This window comes from Delphinapterus leucas, chromosome 12 (assembly GCF_059928025.1).
Source record: "Delphinapterus leucas isolate spDelLeu-1000000601 "Yukka" chromosome 12, BTC_Dleu_Yukka2, whole genome shotgun sequence".
In the NCBI taxonomy this organism is placed as follows: domain Eukaryota; kingdom Metazoa; phylum Chordata; class Mammalia; order Artiodactyla; family Monodontidae; genus Delphinapterus; species Delphinapterus leucas.
Window position 1 is genome coordinate 29,023,853 of NC_143140.1, and position 15,467 is coordinate 29,039,319.

General features: G+C 36.3%; 1 protein-coding gene across 10 annotated transcripts in view; it reads right to left on the minus strand.

Moving 5' to 3' along the window:
- Window positions 1-15,467, minus strand: part of RNGTT (RNA guanylyltransferase and 5'-phosphatase) — a 220,065-nt gene that overhangs the window by 99,793 nt on the left and 104,805 nt on the right. For 5 of the 10 annotated variants that reach the window (XM_089921849.1, XM_089921848.1, XM_089921852.1 and 2 more), the window contains 2 exons: window positions 12,008-12,076; window positions 6,888-7,067 (listed from right to left, as the gene is read on the minus strand). In XM_089921849.1, the coding sequence (XP_089777975.1) occupies window positions 6,888-7,067; window positions 12,008-12,076 (249 nt within the window). Of the gene's footprint in view, window positions 1-1,868; window positions 7,068-12,007; window positions 12,077-15,467 lie in introns of all 10 variants that reach the window. The other 5 variants (XM_089921854.1, XM_089921850.1, XM_022552512.3 and 2 more) reach the window with 2 other exon arrangements.

The following is a 15,467-nucleotide window of genomic DNA, read 5'->3' on the forward strand; positions in this document are numbered from 1 at the left end:
GTGAGCCATGGCCGCTGGGCCTGCGCGTCCGGAGCCTGTGCTCCGCAATGGGAGAGGCCACAACAGTGAGAGGCCCGCGTACCGCGAAAAAAAAAAAAATTAAAAAAATAAAGTGAAAATTTTTTTAACTTATAAAATATTAGTCTCAGGTATTTTTAAATTTATATGTTTAAATAGAATATTTTAGATTATGAAATGACTTAAATTAGCACTATTCACAAAAGACTATGTATATCAATAACTATCAATAACCTTTTTTCAAGTTCCCCAAAATAATAAGGTCAAAGATATTATATAATACAGGGAATTAAGCATTTTAAATATAAATATTTGTGAGTCCTCAAACTTGAAACACACTTGCTGAATATAAACAAGGGTACAAAAACATCCTTTCAAGCTACATTTTCCAATGTATAATTAGGGAGTAATGCATTTTAATTTCATTAAACTCACCAGCATGTATCTAGAGTAAAATAATTATCAAAGCTGTATTTAATTGATACATATAATACTTAGTTCTATAGAAGCAAATCTGATTTTACCAGGTGAGTTGTTCAATAAAAAATTAGAGATAGATTATGTCTGAAAGCAATTACCAATATTACCTGAGATGTCCATTATTATCTTTAAAAAGAAAAAATGTAATGAATGCAGATGTCAGGCAACCAATTAAGATGCTTAAGGAAGTGTTTACCAAAAGAGAGCAGAACGTCGCTTAAAGGTACAGGATGGCCATGTGCCAAATAAGTCCTCTAAAACTAAAAGAAAATGAAATGGAGGCAGAAGTGATATACCTGCTATACAAAACAGTGGTTCTCAATTAGAGATTTTACCCCCCAGGGGATATTTGGCAATGCCTACATTTTTGGTTGTCACGCTGGGGAGGGAAGGGTGAGCTACTGCCATCTAGTGGGTAGAAGCCAGGGATGTTTCTAAACATCTTACAACGCACAGGACAGCTGTACACAGCAAAGAATTATCCAACCCAAAATGTCAATGGTACCAAAGTTGAGAAACTGATCTAAAGGAAGCTAGTAGTAATAACAACAAAGAGGACAAGATATCTGGTTCTTCTTTGCCTCTACTAACTACTAACTTCATGATTCAAAGCAAATTCAAAGTGTGGGCTTCATCTATTTCACTTGCAAAAATGCAAGAGCATTTTGCTTGCCTAAAAACAGAATATCTAAACCAGAGATACCTAAAATGCTTTGTAGCCCATGCTACTCTATGATTTCCACTAGTAAAATGTGAGCAGTTATGTTATCGTAATATATATTCCAGGCCCTGCACTGAAACCTGAGACATACTGTCCTCTTCAGAAGGCTCACATCTAGGAAAGATCCCTGGCCTTACCATGTATTAGTTTTATTTTTGTTGTTTTTCTAGAATATAGTTTTAAAGAAAGCAGAAAAGATCCTCTTTGGTAATTCTACTGGACAGAAAAGTAAAACAACTCTAGATTTATTGACTTGATTATATATCCTTTTGCTCATGTTTCACTGAGAAGCAAATAACCAACACCTATTTTGCAAAATAAGACACATAAATATCCTGTATGGAGGAAAAGTCCCTAATCAACACTACCTACCTACTATGTGCCTAGTACCATACTAGTTGGGGAAGATACAAATTCTCCCAAGACAGTGGGCTCAACCACAGTGAGGCTTTTAATATAACCTCCAAGAGAGATTAGAGAAGTACTCAAATGAACACAAACAAAGTTGCTGAGGAAGAACAACAGAGAAACATGAAAATCAGGGGGTAGGGGTAAAGGAAGTTTTCTTGAACAAGAAAAATGCATGAATTGAATTCTGAAGAATAATTAGGCTACAAGAAAGTTCTACACAATGAGAACACAAATATACCTGAGTTGAGGGGAAGTCTGCTCAAGTTTTCTGAGACTAAATTGGCCCAGTGCTCTATGCTGTTCTTGTTGATGTAGAGGAGGTGAAGAGTCGATCTCCTATAAAAATAGCTCAAGGCAACCCCTTGGTATTTCATTTCTAAAAAGTCACAAACTTGGTAAAGATAGTAGGGAGAGGTATCATAGAAAGAAGCAGGGGAAGAAAACGGAGAATTCCATTTTCAAAAGCTTGCTGACATTTCTCATCTGCTTATGGAAGTTTTACTACTACTTATGGAAAGTGAAGTTGTGATTTGAGAGTAAAATTTAATATTAGAGAATTAATACAATTTCTTGGCTTAATAGGTTGGAAAACTTACTCAAAAATACATTTGTATTACTATTTCTATTATCTGATTCACAAGTCTAATTTCTTGCTGTTGTTTTAATATAAAATAACCTATAGCTTACATTTCTAATGAAATAATTTCGGAAAAAATACAGTTACACAAAGACCTCTGCAACTTCAGCTTTACTTTCCATGTCTGGGCGGTTCCATATAACTACACATGAAATTAAACTTTAACCACTAAGGAAATGGGGGTAAAGACAAGTTAAATGAAAATACCCAGTTAGTATCAAGACCAGTTAATAGACCTGAGTAAGAATACTAGAAAAATGAGGGGTACTGAAAGCATGCAGTAAACTCCCTCTTTTTACAGATTAACTGATAACCCAAATCGTTAGACTTGTCTAAAAAATTCCCAAATCACAGTAATACAGAAATCTTTCCACTATTAACAAAAAAATACAGATTTATATCATTTGTCCAAAAGCAAATGATTAAAGGTTGGGTTAGATGATCTCATATTATAAAACTGTTCCAAAAGGAACCAAGTCAGTTGTTTTCTAATTACTTTTAGCCTAGTTCTGTGTGGAGCGGTGAGTAGGAGGGACAAGCAACTGGCAATGCCGTGTCTAGTGGGAAGAGGGAGCTCAGACAACCGAATAAACCTCAGCACCTAAACCACTTACCTCCTCTCTCCCACTCAGGCCCCACTGAAAGCCTACTGAACCGTCTGTCCTGTCTCATCTCCGGCACAGGCCCCATCTCCCAAAGTATCCTGGCCCTACTCCCTGGGCCCACCAAGGTGCCTCTGCCACTCCATCAGTCTGCACTCTTCTCACACTGCTGCAGGGTCGAGTTTCTTCATAGCCCTTTGAGGGCAGAAACCCTGCCTTTATCCAGTTTTATTATTTCTTACTCAGCAATGTGTATAACATACAGTAGACACCCAATTTATTAGATGAAGGCATGAGCTAATATATTCCAAAGCTCAGGATTAACTCTCCCTTAATATCCAAGACTACTGCCATCTGGTATAAAATTCCACTAACTTTGACAGCTAGCAGATTCTCACAGTTTCTCCTCTTCTCTGGTGGTCACAAGTCTAAATAAACGTGGTCTACTGATAGGGGAATCAAACTCTAGATACAAGTAACATCTGCAGCCTAGTTACTTTATACATCAAGTACGTTACCCTCCTTTTTTGCTAATCTGTGCAGCGTAGTATCACTAAAATAATTTTCTCTGCTCCTAGTACTGGTACGAAGAAGAGCATTGTAAGAACACAGGGGAGCACACTCACCGAATCAGCGGGGCTTCCCCAAGGAAGCCACACCTAATTTGATATTCAAAGGCTAAATGGGAGTAATACCGAAAGGAAGAAAACAGTTTGTTGCAGAAGAAACAGCTGGTGTAAAGATGTACTCATTACAAATACTTCAATTTGCAGCTTTTACAAAATGAATTGGTCTACCAGTAAAAAGCCCCACTGAAGTTATCAATGAACTTTGACAACAAAAGGAAAATTTATTCTAAATTGACAAAGTGTATGTTTTAAAATATTTCCTCCTAGAAGTCTGAACTCCCCTAAGCATAAGGGATGGGAGCTATCAATAATAAGCCCTATCCTTCTGCTGATTCCAGTATGTCCCGAGATGCTCAAATTAGAGCACTAACAAAATATACATTAAAATACATGGCCAGACAAATCCTGAAAAGCAAAGTGCAAAATAATGTGCTACCTTCCTTGAAAAGTGGAGTGGGAATAAAAATGTATTAACAAATTTGTATTTACTTATAAATGCATAAAGAAACTATGAGAAGATAAGTTTAAAACAACAGTAGATAATTGAGGGAGGCGAGAAGAAGGAGAGGGAGACTTTCTTCTCTGTATTTGTCTTACTACATGTTAAATATCTGTATTATCTAGTTAAAATTCAAATTAAACATATAACTACCACTGTAAAACACAATTTTTTAAAAATCTACCATTAATTTTTCAATATTAAATGTTATCAATAAAAAAGAACTATCCCTAATTCACTGTGTTTAACATGTATCATTTATATGAAAACTGATTTTGCACTTTATATATTTACCTTCTTGGAATTCACTGATTCCTTCATTTTGTGAAGTCCCTATTTACATTTATTTGTCCTTTTCTCTGCTAACAATATGTCATCATTAGCAGTGTCTTTTTGTTGTACAGTAACAGTATATATCTATATCTAGCTAAGGCTGATTACAAATTATTCCTCTTCAGCTGTTTATTTTGTCAACAAAATTCAATGGAAAAGCAAATGTTTTATTTATTAAGAAAGCTAGAACAATAATATTCTTATCTTTTCTTCTTCCTTACACAAAAGCAAGCTAAGAATATTTTGCTGTGTTCCAAAAGTTGATTAAGGAAAAAAAATTAAAAATAAACAAGGTGTATTTTCTTCCTTGGCAGTTCACTATTACAATTCTTTGGAAATTATTACATATTTCTCAATTAAAAAAATAACATATTTCGGGGAAAGATAGAATGACACTTTTCCAGTCTGCCAGGAAACAGAGCCCTTCTTCAATTGAAGACCTATCAAAATATGCAAGCAAATGTCATGGCAACAGAAGCTTTCACCATGGTAACATCATCTCTGCTACAGAGGAAAACCACTCTAATTCGTCATGTACTTCAAGACAAGACATTAGACTAATTCCAATTTTCATTTTACAATCTATCCATAACATTCAATATACCTGGCAGTAGTAAAGACTTAATAAAAACATTAATATTTCACAAGAAAGCAATATTAAAATCAAAGCTGACTCTATTTACATGCAAATTGATTAATGGGTGAAACAAAACCAAGCTGACCCACCTTAAAGAAAATCAAGATAGTGATGAAAACATAAAAAAACAATTCTATCACTATTGCTTGAGAGTAAATACTCTAAACTCAATACAGAAACAATTCTACGTTTTACTAATCACAATATAGCTGGCAGATAAAACAAGAAAAAGTCTTATTTTAATAAAACAAAGAAAATAGTTCAAGTTTTTATTACCACCTCTATTTTGCAATTCATTACATATAATTCTGTTTTTATTTCATAGTGAGGAGTATTAATGGCACAAAAATTCGTATCTAGAAACATGTCTCCAGATGACAAAAGTAAAATCAAATATGATTTTTAAAAGGTTAGAAATCAATCATTACTACAAATAAAAATTTACTATGCTACATAAATCATTAAAACCGCTTGCAAAAGCTAGTAAACAAACATGGATTATCAACTTTATAAATTAAACTTAAAGATCTAATAGCTGTCAAGTAAAAGATCTACTACCTATAGCATATTAAAATGTCAAACGGCCAACTTAAAATATTCATTTTTAGGTAACAAACCACAAAAGATTAGCAATTCAAAATGTCAATGAAATCGTAAGACTGAAAACCTTATATATAAGGGTCTAATAAAACCTATCTGGTTTATGGTATAGACTAATAACCAGATGGAAAATTCAATCTGAAGATACTTCTTTTTAAAAATGATCACCTCAGTTTGTTCAAAGTTTGAGCTTTAAGCCTTAGAAAGACTAGAGGTTCATATTAAAATAAACAGCCAATTTCTTCTTCAAAGAAAACAGCCAATTTCTTCTTCAAAGAAAATACCCATTTTTCTCAAAATATTTAAATATTTTGGCAAGTATAACTTATACTTCTATTTTTTAAAACACTGTTTATGAATAAAGTAATATAGTTAAGTCACCTTTAAATAAAAATATCAGTTACTTTCACATCAACAGCAAAACACAAGGGGAAACAAAAAGGCAGCATGGGATAAAGAAGAGAGTAAGCTGGCTTCAAATCTAGGTTTGGTCTTTAACCTGAAAACAAGGGAAAATCACTAGAGATTAAGGAGGAAGACCACTCTGGATATGGTATGAAGAAAAGACTGGAGGGGGATAAAGTGGAGGCTGCAGGACCAGTTAGGACACTGCTGCAGTGGTCCAGGCAAGAGGCAGTGAATGACAAGTCACACTGGAGTGTGGCAGTGGTAATGGAGAGAAAAGGGAATAATTTAAGAGAGATTTAGGAGATAAAGCAAGATTTGGAGATGGATTAGAGGGATAAAAGAAGGAAAGGCGTCAAAGATGACATCTAGATTTCTCACTCAAGTAACTGCATATAAGCAACTGAGGGATGAAATGTTGGGAAAGGATCATTTTGTACAGTTTGTATGTTGGCTTGTTTGTTTGGGGAGTAGGGATGGAGTTCAGCTTCAAAGTATACTGAGTTTCTGATGTTTCTGAGAAATTTAAAAGGTGATATCAGGGTAGGCAATTAAATAAACAAATCTGGAGCTTAAACAGAAATCAAGAGTCTGAGTCAGGCTTACAGGAAATAACTCAAGTGTGGAAGAGATTTCAAGGGAGAGAGCAGAGCATGGTAAAAAATGAAGGTCCAGCATACTGAGCCTTTAGAAACTCTGAACTTCAATGGCTAGTAGAAGACGAAATGCTTGAGTGAGATGGAGAAGAAATGGCATGAAGCCACGCAAGAGAGTATTTTTAAGGAGGTGTGGACAGCGGTACAGACTACCACTAGATAATCCAGTAAGAAAAGGGCTGAAAAACAAACATGATTTTGCAAGGAAAAAGATCACTGGTGACCTTTCAAAAAAGCAATTGATACAAATAGTATTTACTTTGATGAAGCCCCTTTTAAAACACAATCTTGGGCTTCCCTGGTGGCGCAGTGGTTGAGAGTCCGCCTTCCGATGCAGGGAACACGGGTTCGTGCCCTGGCCTGGGAAGATCCCACATGCCGCGGAGCGACTAGGCCCGTGAGCCATGGCTGCTGAGCCTGCGAGTCCGGAGCCTGTGCTCTGCAACCGGAGAGAGGCCACAACAGTGAGAGGCCCGCGTACCAAAAAAAAAAAAAAAAAAAAAAAAAAAAAGAATAAAACACAATCTTATCTAGAAGTACAATATATAAAAGAAATAAATCAGGGCTGCCGTGAGATAAACAGAATGCTTACCTAGTAACCTATTCCTGCACATGGTCCCCTGAGGCAATTCACAGAAACCCAGAACTCTGGAAATTCATGTTTTGAAACCACTGGGCTAGATAATTAGAAGTATCTTTTCTGCTTCGATTTACTATAATTCTATAAGTGCAATTTAATCTACTTTTTTTAATTGAGGCTTTCATGGTAATTAATGACTGCTGTATTTTAGTAAATATCAGATACTAGTACATTTCTTTATAAACACAAAGAAATATCCTAAGCTTTAGTTTCCTGAATATACCATCCATTAGCTTTACTTGTCCTTTTTCTTATAAAAGTAATAAACTAAATGCAATTCTGGATGTGTTACAAGGTTATGTCTCTGAAAAATAGAACATTAAATCAAAAGGTAAATGAACTTTCTTCTAAGCTGGTGTTTGGGGTTTTGCCCTCAATAGAATCATCACTTTAATATAGTATCTTTATCACTGTTCCTCAATATTTTGCCAGGATTCAAAATACTTTCTTCTTCTTTTTTTTTTTTTAGTAGTAGTAATATCTTCTACCTTCTACTCAACTTCAGTTCCCTCACTATAATTACTATAGTGAAGCAGAATTAACTTCTTGCTAAGTTTTAAGTAACTAGCACCAAACAAACGTAGGCCCAGAAGTTTTTACAAAAGTAGATGCACCAAGAATCCTCTTCATTTTTTGCCCTTCATTTGCCTTTGGAATATGTCTGTGGTATTAGAGAGTGGGCTGCAGATTATAAGTCAAGCTTTGCCCATCCCTGACCAGGATCTTCTCTCCACTTTATGCAGCCTCACTCAGATCGCTAAGTTGGTCACTCAAAATAGTCCCTTTCTTCATTTATTTAAACTGTTGGCTCAAGGAAGCCAACAGATGCAAAACCACACATTGTGAGAATTTTGGGGGATTTTCTGATAAATGTTGTCGACTAAACATGTGCATTTATATCCACTTTGATTTGAAACCTCACTAAAATGGGAGTTACAGAAAAGAGAATCAATAGAAAAGGAAAAACAGGAGAGAAGACAACAGCAGAAAACAATGCGTCGAATTCTGGAAAGACAGAAAGTAGATGGAGAAGTTAACAGAGCAGAGAGCAAAGAACACTGAATACTAAGTGCTTGCAGCAACCAATACAAAGGCAGAGGAATTCCTGCTGAGTTCCCCAGAACAGGCTACGTAACATACGAAAACAGATACTGAGAAGGTTGCGAGGGGGTGAAAGGGAGACCTGGTACTGGAAACAGACTGGGTAAAAGTCTTCACAAGGAGCATTTACACCTCCAGCTTCCCTCCTCCACCCTGGCAAGAGGCAGGAGATGTTTATTCTGTGGCAAAACTGAAGGACAGAAGCTCCAGTCCAGAAGATTCAAGAACCACAGAAGAGGAAAAGTGAACCTTGGAGAGTGAAGTGAAAAGTTTACCTACTGAAGAACACACCCTCGCCCCTTGATCTTCTCCATGCAGAGAATGCTAAAAGCCAGGCAAATACCACCCAGCAAGACACTGGAGGGTTGGTCTGAAGAATTCCAGGGAAAAGAACTGTGGATTCTAACATTTGCATATCCTCCAAAGTAAAAATAAAGGGTGAAAACGTATTTTAACATGACAAAAAATACAGGTTATCTCTGATATACTGTTTTATTTTGTCATAAGGGTCTAACACTCACCCTGCCTGCACTTCATTATTAAAACTGAGTTCATCCAAGATTTTAGACTTCCCCAGAAGGAAAACTTAGAAATGCTGGCAAATTTTACATTTTAAAGTTCTTGGCCTGATTAAGAGTCCTAAACTTCTAATTCAGAACTTGCTTTAAAAAGAAAGCCTAAGAAAGGAAGGTAACTTAAAACCTTAGAAGGACCAAAATAGAAATGACACTGGGTATTAGGGTCTATGGCTATTAGTTGGAAATGTCATATCAAGCTAAATAACTGCAGCAGGCTGAAAAATGGCCCCCAAAGATATTCAGGAAACTTTATGCCAAATGGTACGCCACTTATACCATAAACAGACAATGGTATCGCTTACCCTAATAAGTAGCATTAAAAATTAGACATGATGGAAATGAACCAATGATACTAAACTCCAGTAGAGAACACTGCCCTTTGAACAGTGTAAAACTAAGTCCACACTCATTTTGTTAAAAAGGGAAAGATTAGCAAATCTTAGATATTCAAAACTAGAAATAAGTATAATTTATAAACTGAAAGAATGTATAAAAACTGGAATGGGACTAAATTCTCATTGTGTAATGCAATGTCATTTAATGCCCTGTCTCTGGACCACCTAAAATCATGTCTCCTCCCACCATTGGAAGCTACACCTGTCTGTAATCAACTCTCTTCTTACCTCCTTATACAAAAGACCTAGAGCGGGGCTTCCCTAGTGGCACAGTGGTTGAGAGTCCACCTGCCGATGCAGGGGACATGGGTTCGTGCCCCGGTCCGGGAAGATCCCACGTGCCGCGGAGCGGCTGGGCCCATGAGCCATGGCCACCGGGCCTGAGCGTCCGGAGCCTGTGCCCCGCAACAGGAGAGGCCACAACAGTGAGAGGCCCGCGTACCGCAAAAAAAAAACAAAAAGCTTAAACTGGATTGGAGAACAGTAAAAGACCTGAAAAGAGCTCTACCTTATTCATTGAGAAGGCAAATTTAACATTGTAAAAACACTGATTTTCTCCAAATTAATCTAACTTCAAAGCGTTTCCAATTAAACTCCCAACAAGAATTTTTGGGTAACCTGACAAACTGATTGAAACTTTTATGTTAAACCAAATGTCCACAAATACTTAAGAAAATCAATTATGAAGTCATCGTAATAACAAGTGTGGTTACTAGAAGAGGGACAGACTGATAAACCAACTTACTACACTAGACATCACAAGACTCACCTGTCAGGCCATTTCTCTTACATATACCAAAATATCATACATGCATGGGTCTGAACCACCATGAGTTTAACAGAGTGAAACACTGTAATTCCTGTTATAGTTAGATTTTATTTCTTTCAATCCAGGGAGATTAGACTTAGAAAATACTGGAACTCAAAGATCTAATGTCTATCTTCCTAAAATAGTATTTTCTACTATTTCTGTCCCCAGCCTCTAACTCTCCTCCATCTCCTCCTCCTGCGACCACAAAAGATTTTTCCCTCCATCTGTTTGGCAAGGGGGGCTGGGAGGAAGACAGAAGCCAATCACATACCACGTTATACCTAAATTTGCATAATAGCAGAGTTTTACTATATACGTAAAGCATATATAATATAGCGTTTAATACATAATGTTCAAAAATATTACAGCCTCCTTCCCTTTTCTCCAGGTACCCAGTTTGATGTGTCTCTACATAACTTCACAACTAGCTTGCACCCAAATTTCTAAGGATAGAGTTAGTGAAGGCAAAATGAAGCTTGTGACAAGGTGTGGCACATGAAATACAACTCTTTCCTATAAGAGCAGTGGTTCTCCTACTTGAAAACGCATCAGAGTCACTGGGAAAGCCTGAGAAAGCACAAATTGCTGGACTCCATTCCCAGCAGTTTCTTATCAGTAGGTCTGTGGTGAGTGACATTTATAACAACTTTCTGGGTGGTGCTAATGCTACCTTGTCCACAGGCCACTTTTTTTTTTTTTAAAGAAGATGTCGTGGGTAGGAGTTTATTAATTTATTTATTTATTTTTGCTGTGTTGGGTCTTCGTTTCTGTGCGAGGGCTTTCTCTAGTTGTGGCAAGCGAGGGCCATTCTTCATTGCAGTGCACGGGCCTCTAATTATCGCGGCCTCTTTTGTTGCGGGGCACAGGCTCCAGACGCGCAGGCTCAGTAGTTGTGGCTCATGGGCCTAGTTGCCCCGCGGCATGTGGGATCCTCCCAGACCAGGGCTTGAACCCACGTCCCCTGCAATAGCAGGCAGATTCTCAACCACTGCGCCACCAGGGAAGCCCACAGGCCACATTTTTGAAAAGCACTGCGCCACAGAGCCCAGGTTCTCAAGTGAAGGCAAATTTGCCCTTCAGGGGAAATGAGGCAGTGAACGTGTATATTTTTGGTTGTCACAAGCTAGAGGGGTGGGAGGGAGAAGTAATACTGGCACCTGGTAAGTACAGACCAAAGATGCTGTGAAACATCCTACCACGCACAGGACAGCTCCCCGCAGCAAAGGATTATGTGGCCAAAAACGTCAATGATGTGGAGGGAGGGAAACCTTACCATCAGTAAAACATAATTACTCCAAATATATGATCTGACCATTAAGTTGGTGAAAAGTTCTTCAGTGAGTTTCAGAAATCTGACATGGAATAAATATGCAAAGAATTGTGTTTTTCTTCAAATATTGATAACTCTAAATTTTACTCACCCATGGCAAAATGAAGTTTTAAAAATATTAATACTTAAAGATATACTGGGCTACAGAAAGAAATAAGCATTTATTTATATAAGGTTATTGGTAGCTTTCTAGTAAAGAAACAAAACACTCATTGTGCAAGAGTAGTAAGAAAACTAATTATAAGACTAATAACTTCCTTGAAAAATAATGATCAGTCATATTTATTTCCTAAGCTAAGTGAAAAGCAAATAACTGTTCATTGTACTTTTATATGTATTTAGTATAAAAGAAGTATTTTATTTTATAATGAAAATTTGTTTTAAGGAAAAGCAGTGATTATAGCAGTAATCAATCCTAAGTAAATATATTTAAGGAAAATGTACTTTATATATACATGCATGGGCATACACGGATACACATACACACTACACACACACATGCACACAGAGACAAATGTACTTACTCCAGTGGGCTGGAAAATGAGACCATCCATTTCATGGCTGACTTCTTTGGCAAAGTTTCCTTCAAGTAGCTATAAAATAAACACACATATTTTTAGAAACACAATAATCACTTTAAAAGTTTTTTAATTTTTTGTAAGCTTTATAAGAACTTCTTAATACATAAGCTTTAAAAATGGAAATACAAAATGGGGGAGAGGGGTGATCCAGAGGGATCTAGGTTAATATACTGTAAGATTATTTTTTAATATATGAAGGTTTCCATTCCATGGCAGGCTAGATATCTCGAACAACAGTTCTAACTACAATAACCAAAATGATGGATAAAATATTTAAAAAAATTTTTTTCTTCTTCAGTTTTATTAAGATATAATTGACATACAGCACTCATCTCATACAGATACAAAATAAAAATAAATATATTTTTTCCTTGTGATGAGAACTCAGGATTTACGCTCTTAACAACTTTCATATATAACATGCAGCAGTGTTAATTATATTAGTCATGCTGTATATTACATCCCTAGTACTTATTTATCTTACGACGGTGGTCAAAGGTACAAACTTCCAGTTATAAAACATATTTTTAAATGCACTATGCTGAGCCAGCATAAAAGGAAGGAAGGCATAGGCCAAAACCGAAACAAAAGTAGAAACGTTGGGAAGTAATAAATAAAGGGAATAAAAATAAACATACACAAAAAAGGAGAGAGCAGAGAATCTTGCTTGGGGATAGATGGAGCCGGGATAAGATTCTCTGAGAATGGGTAAAAAGAAGCTAGCTCAAACATGGGGATCGCAGCCCCAAAATGCATTATCTGTGTTTTCCCCAAACCTTCAAGCAGAAAAATTTAACCTTTCTTTTTGTCCTACTTTTTGCCTCATTTTTTGTCTTTATTACATTTTTTTTCAAGCAAAAAAACTGCATTGCAAGGAATACACAGCATGAATTACAAATAACAAGCTTTTTCAATGCCATATCTACTGAAAAGCAGAGTTATAGGCCCAACGCTCTCTAATTAGTTCTGAACAAGTAGTTTTAAATGCTTCTCTTCCATGGATTTTTATATTATTCTGAAGAACTGAACATATGCATCACTGAGTGAGGACCTACACACTGATTTTCTGCATCTCAGGGAAGAGAGCAGAAGATACTTTCACAGAGCCAGGTAATAATGTCATGTGACCCAGAGTCTGGCCAACTACCAAAAAAACATTTAGGATGGTTCTGGGATTCAAATATGTTCCACCAAAATTTTGGATATGCTGTGTGTTATTCAATCACAATCTTTCATCACAATCACATCCTCTAAAAAACCACTACACTTAAAGGCAGGTTTGCATTCCAAAAGCAACAATCAAAATGTCCAGTATATTGCACATGCCACAAGATCTGTGATTCTCCTCCCAAACTGTGACTTCATCTTCTCTGCCATTTCATTCCTTGAAATCTGTAATTTCTCTAAACTGGGGGCAGTTCAGCAAAGAAAAGTAAGAGCAATCCTAGTTTCTAGCTGCTTTAAGACCAATTTGAGTTTGAATAATCACACTTCCGTAAAGCTGTAATGCTCCTTAGTCAAATTCATGGGGACAGAAATTACAGAGTCTTGGGGAGGAGAGAACGAGGTGTTAGCGTTTGATGGGTACAGAGTCTCAGTTTGGAAAGATGAAAAAGATCTGGAAATATAAGATGGCAATGGTTACACAACAATGTGAATGTACTTAAAGCCACTGAAATGTATGCTTAAAAATGATTAAATGGTCAATTTCATGCTACGCATATTTTACCACAATTCTGTTTCAACTGTAATGCTCTTGATATTTTCTTTTTTGTTGTGTTTTGTTCTTCCGTCTTATTATGACACTAAGAAAGTGGGGAGCTTGCAGACTGGGACTCTTAGAGCCATACTATCCAGAGTTTGGCCAAATAGGTAAAAATTTCAGACCAGATCTGAAATTGATCTCCAATTCATTCATAGGTTTAAATGACCTACCCATATAAGGAGGAAACTGCTGAAGTAAAAGTGCAATATGGATTAAAAGTACTGATTTCTTATAGTGAACTAATGATGGGTAAAGGGTCAAACAAGAAAAAAAATGTATAAATTTGATAATTCTTGTACTTCATCATGTAAGAAAAGGTAACCTACTAAATTTATAGCATAAAATCCTGCTGAGGAATGAAGCAATGAAAACAAAATGCCACAATTATCTTTTTAAAAACACTTTTCAAAGGTTAAACAATTTGTTCTTTTATAGTAGGTACATCATTTACGGCAACTAAACATAGCTTTTCCATTCTTAGACCATCTTTCTCCCATTCATATACTGGACCATCCCTGTAGATAAAGTATATATAAAGTTAACAGGATAAAGTATAGTGTTGGCAAGACTCTAGATAACATGATGTTACCTGCTGCAGAAATGAAAGTAACTTCCTTTTTTATTTTACTCTAACTTTTTAAGAATCAGAGAATTTAAGGGACTATGAAACTTCTTAGGTCAAAAGAATACTGCTTGTTTTCACTCGTTTTACTGCTTATTGATTACTCTAGGCAATATTTCTTTCTTTACTTAATACATTTACAATATTACCTAGCATATATTAAAGACCTACTATAAAGTGTTGTTGTGCTTGGTTCTTAATATATGTACATCATTCAAAACACACAACTCCTCATGAGATGTATAATTTTTAATTTTATATTACTATTCACTTCACCAGAAAAGGAAACTGAGACCATCAGCAATTAAGTGACTAGCTTCAAGTCAGACAGCTAAAAAAGTAAAATCACTCAGAACAGATTTCAATCAGACTTTAATTAAAAATAAGAAAATAGGGGACTTCCCTGGTGGCACAGTGGTTAAGAATCTGCCTGCCAATGCAGGGGGCACGGGTTCCATCCCTGGTCTGGAAAGATCCCACATGCTGCAGAGCAACTAAGCCCGTGCACTGACGAACCTGCGTGCCACAACTACTGAAGCTCATGCGCCTAGAGCCCGTGCTCCGCAACAAGAGAAGCCACGGCAATGAGAAGCCTGCACACCGCAACGAAGAGTGGCCCCCGCCCACCAAAACTAGAGAAAGCCTGCGTGCAGCAACGAAGACCCAACGCAGCCAGAAATAAATAAATAAAATAAATAAATTTATTTGAAAAAAAAAAAAGGAAATAACCAGAGAAAGTCTCTGACTCTCTGAAACAAATGCCCCAAAGACTTCTGAAACTTCCCACGTATATAGGTCCTCCAATCATCATTTAAAAATACAGACTTTAAATGTATTGTAGCATGTATTATATGAGTAAGATACATACAAAGGGAGGTAAAATTCTTAGGGTGGAGGGAAGTCTTTTTTCAGTGATAAAATCTAAAAATTTTCTTAATTTATGTAATAAATATATATAATTCATTTATTCATATTAGAAATCACATATATAAAATAATATGTTAAATTTAAAATAT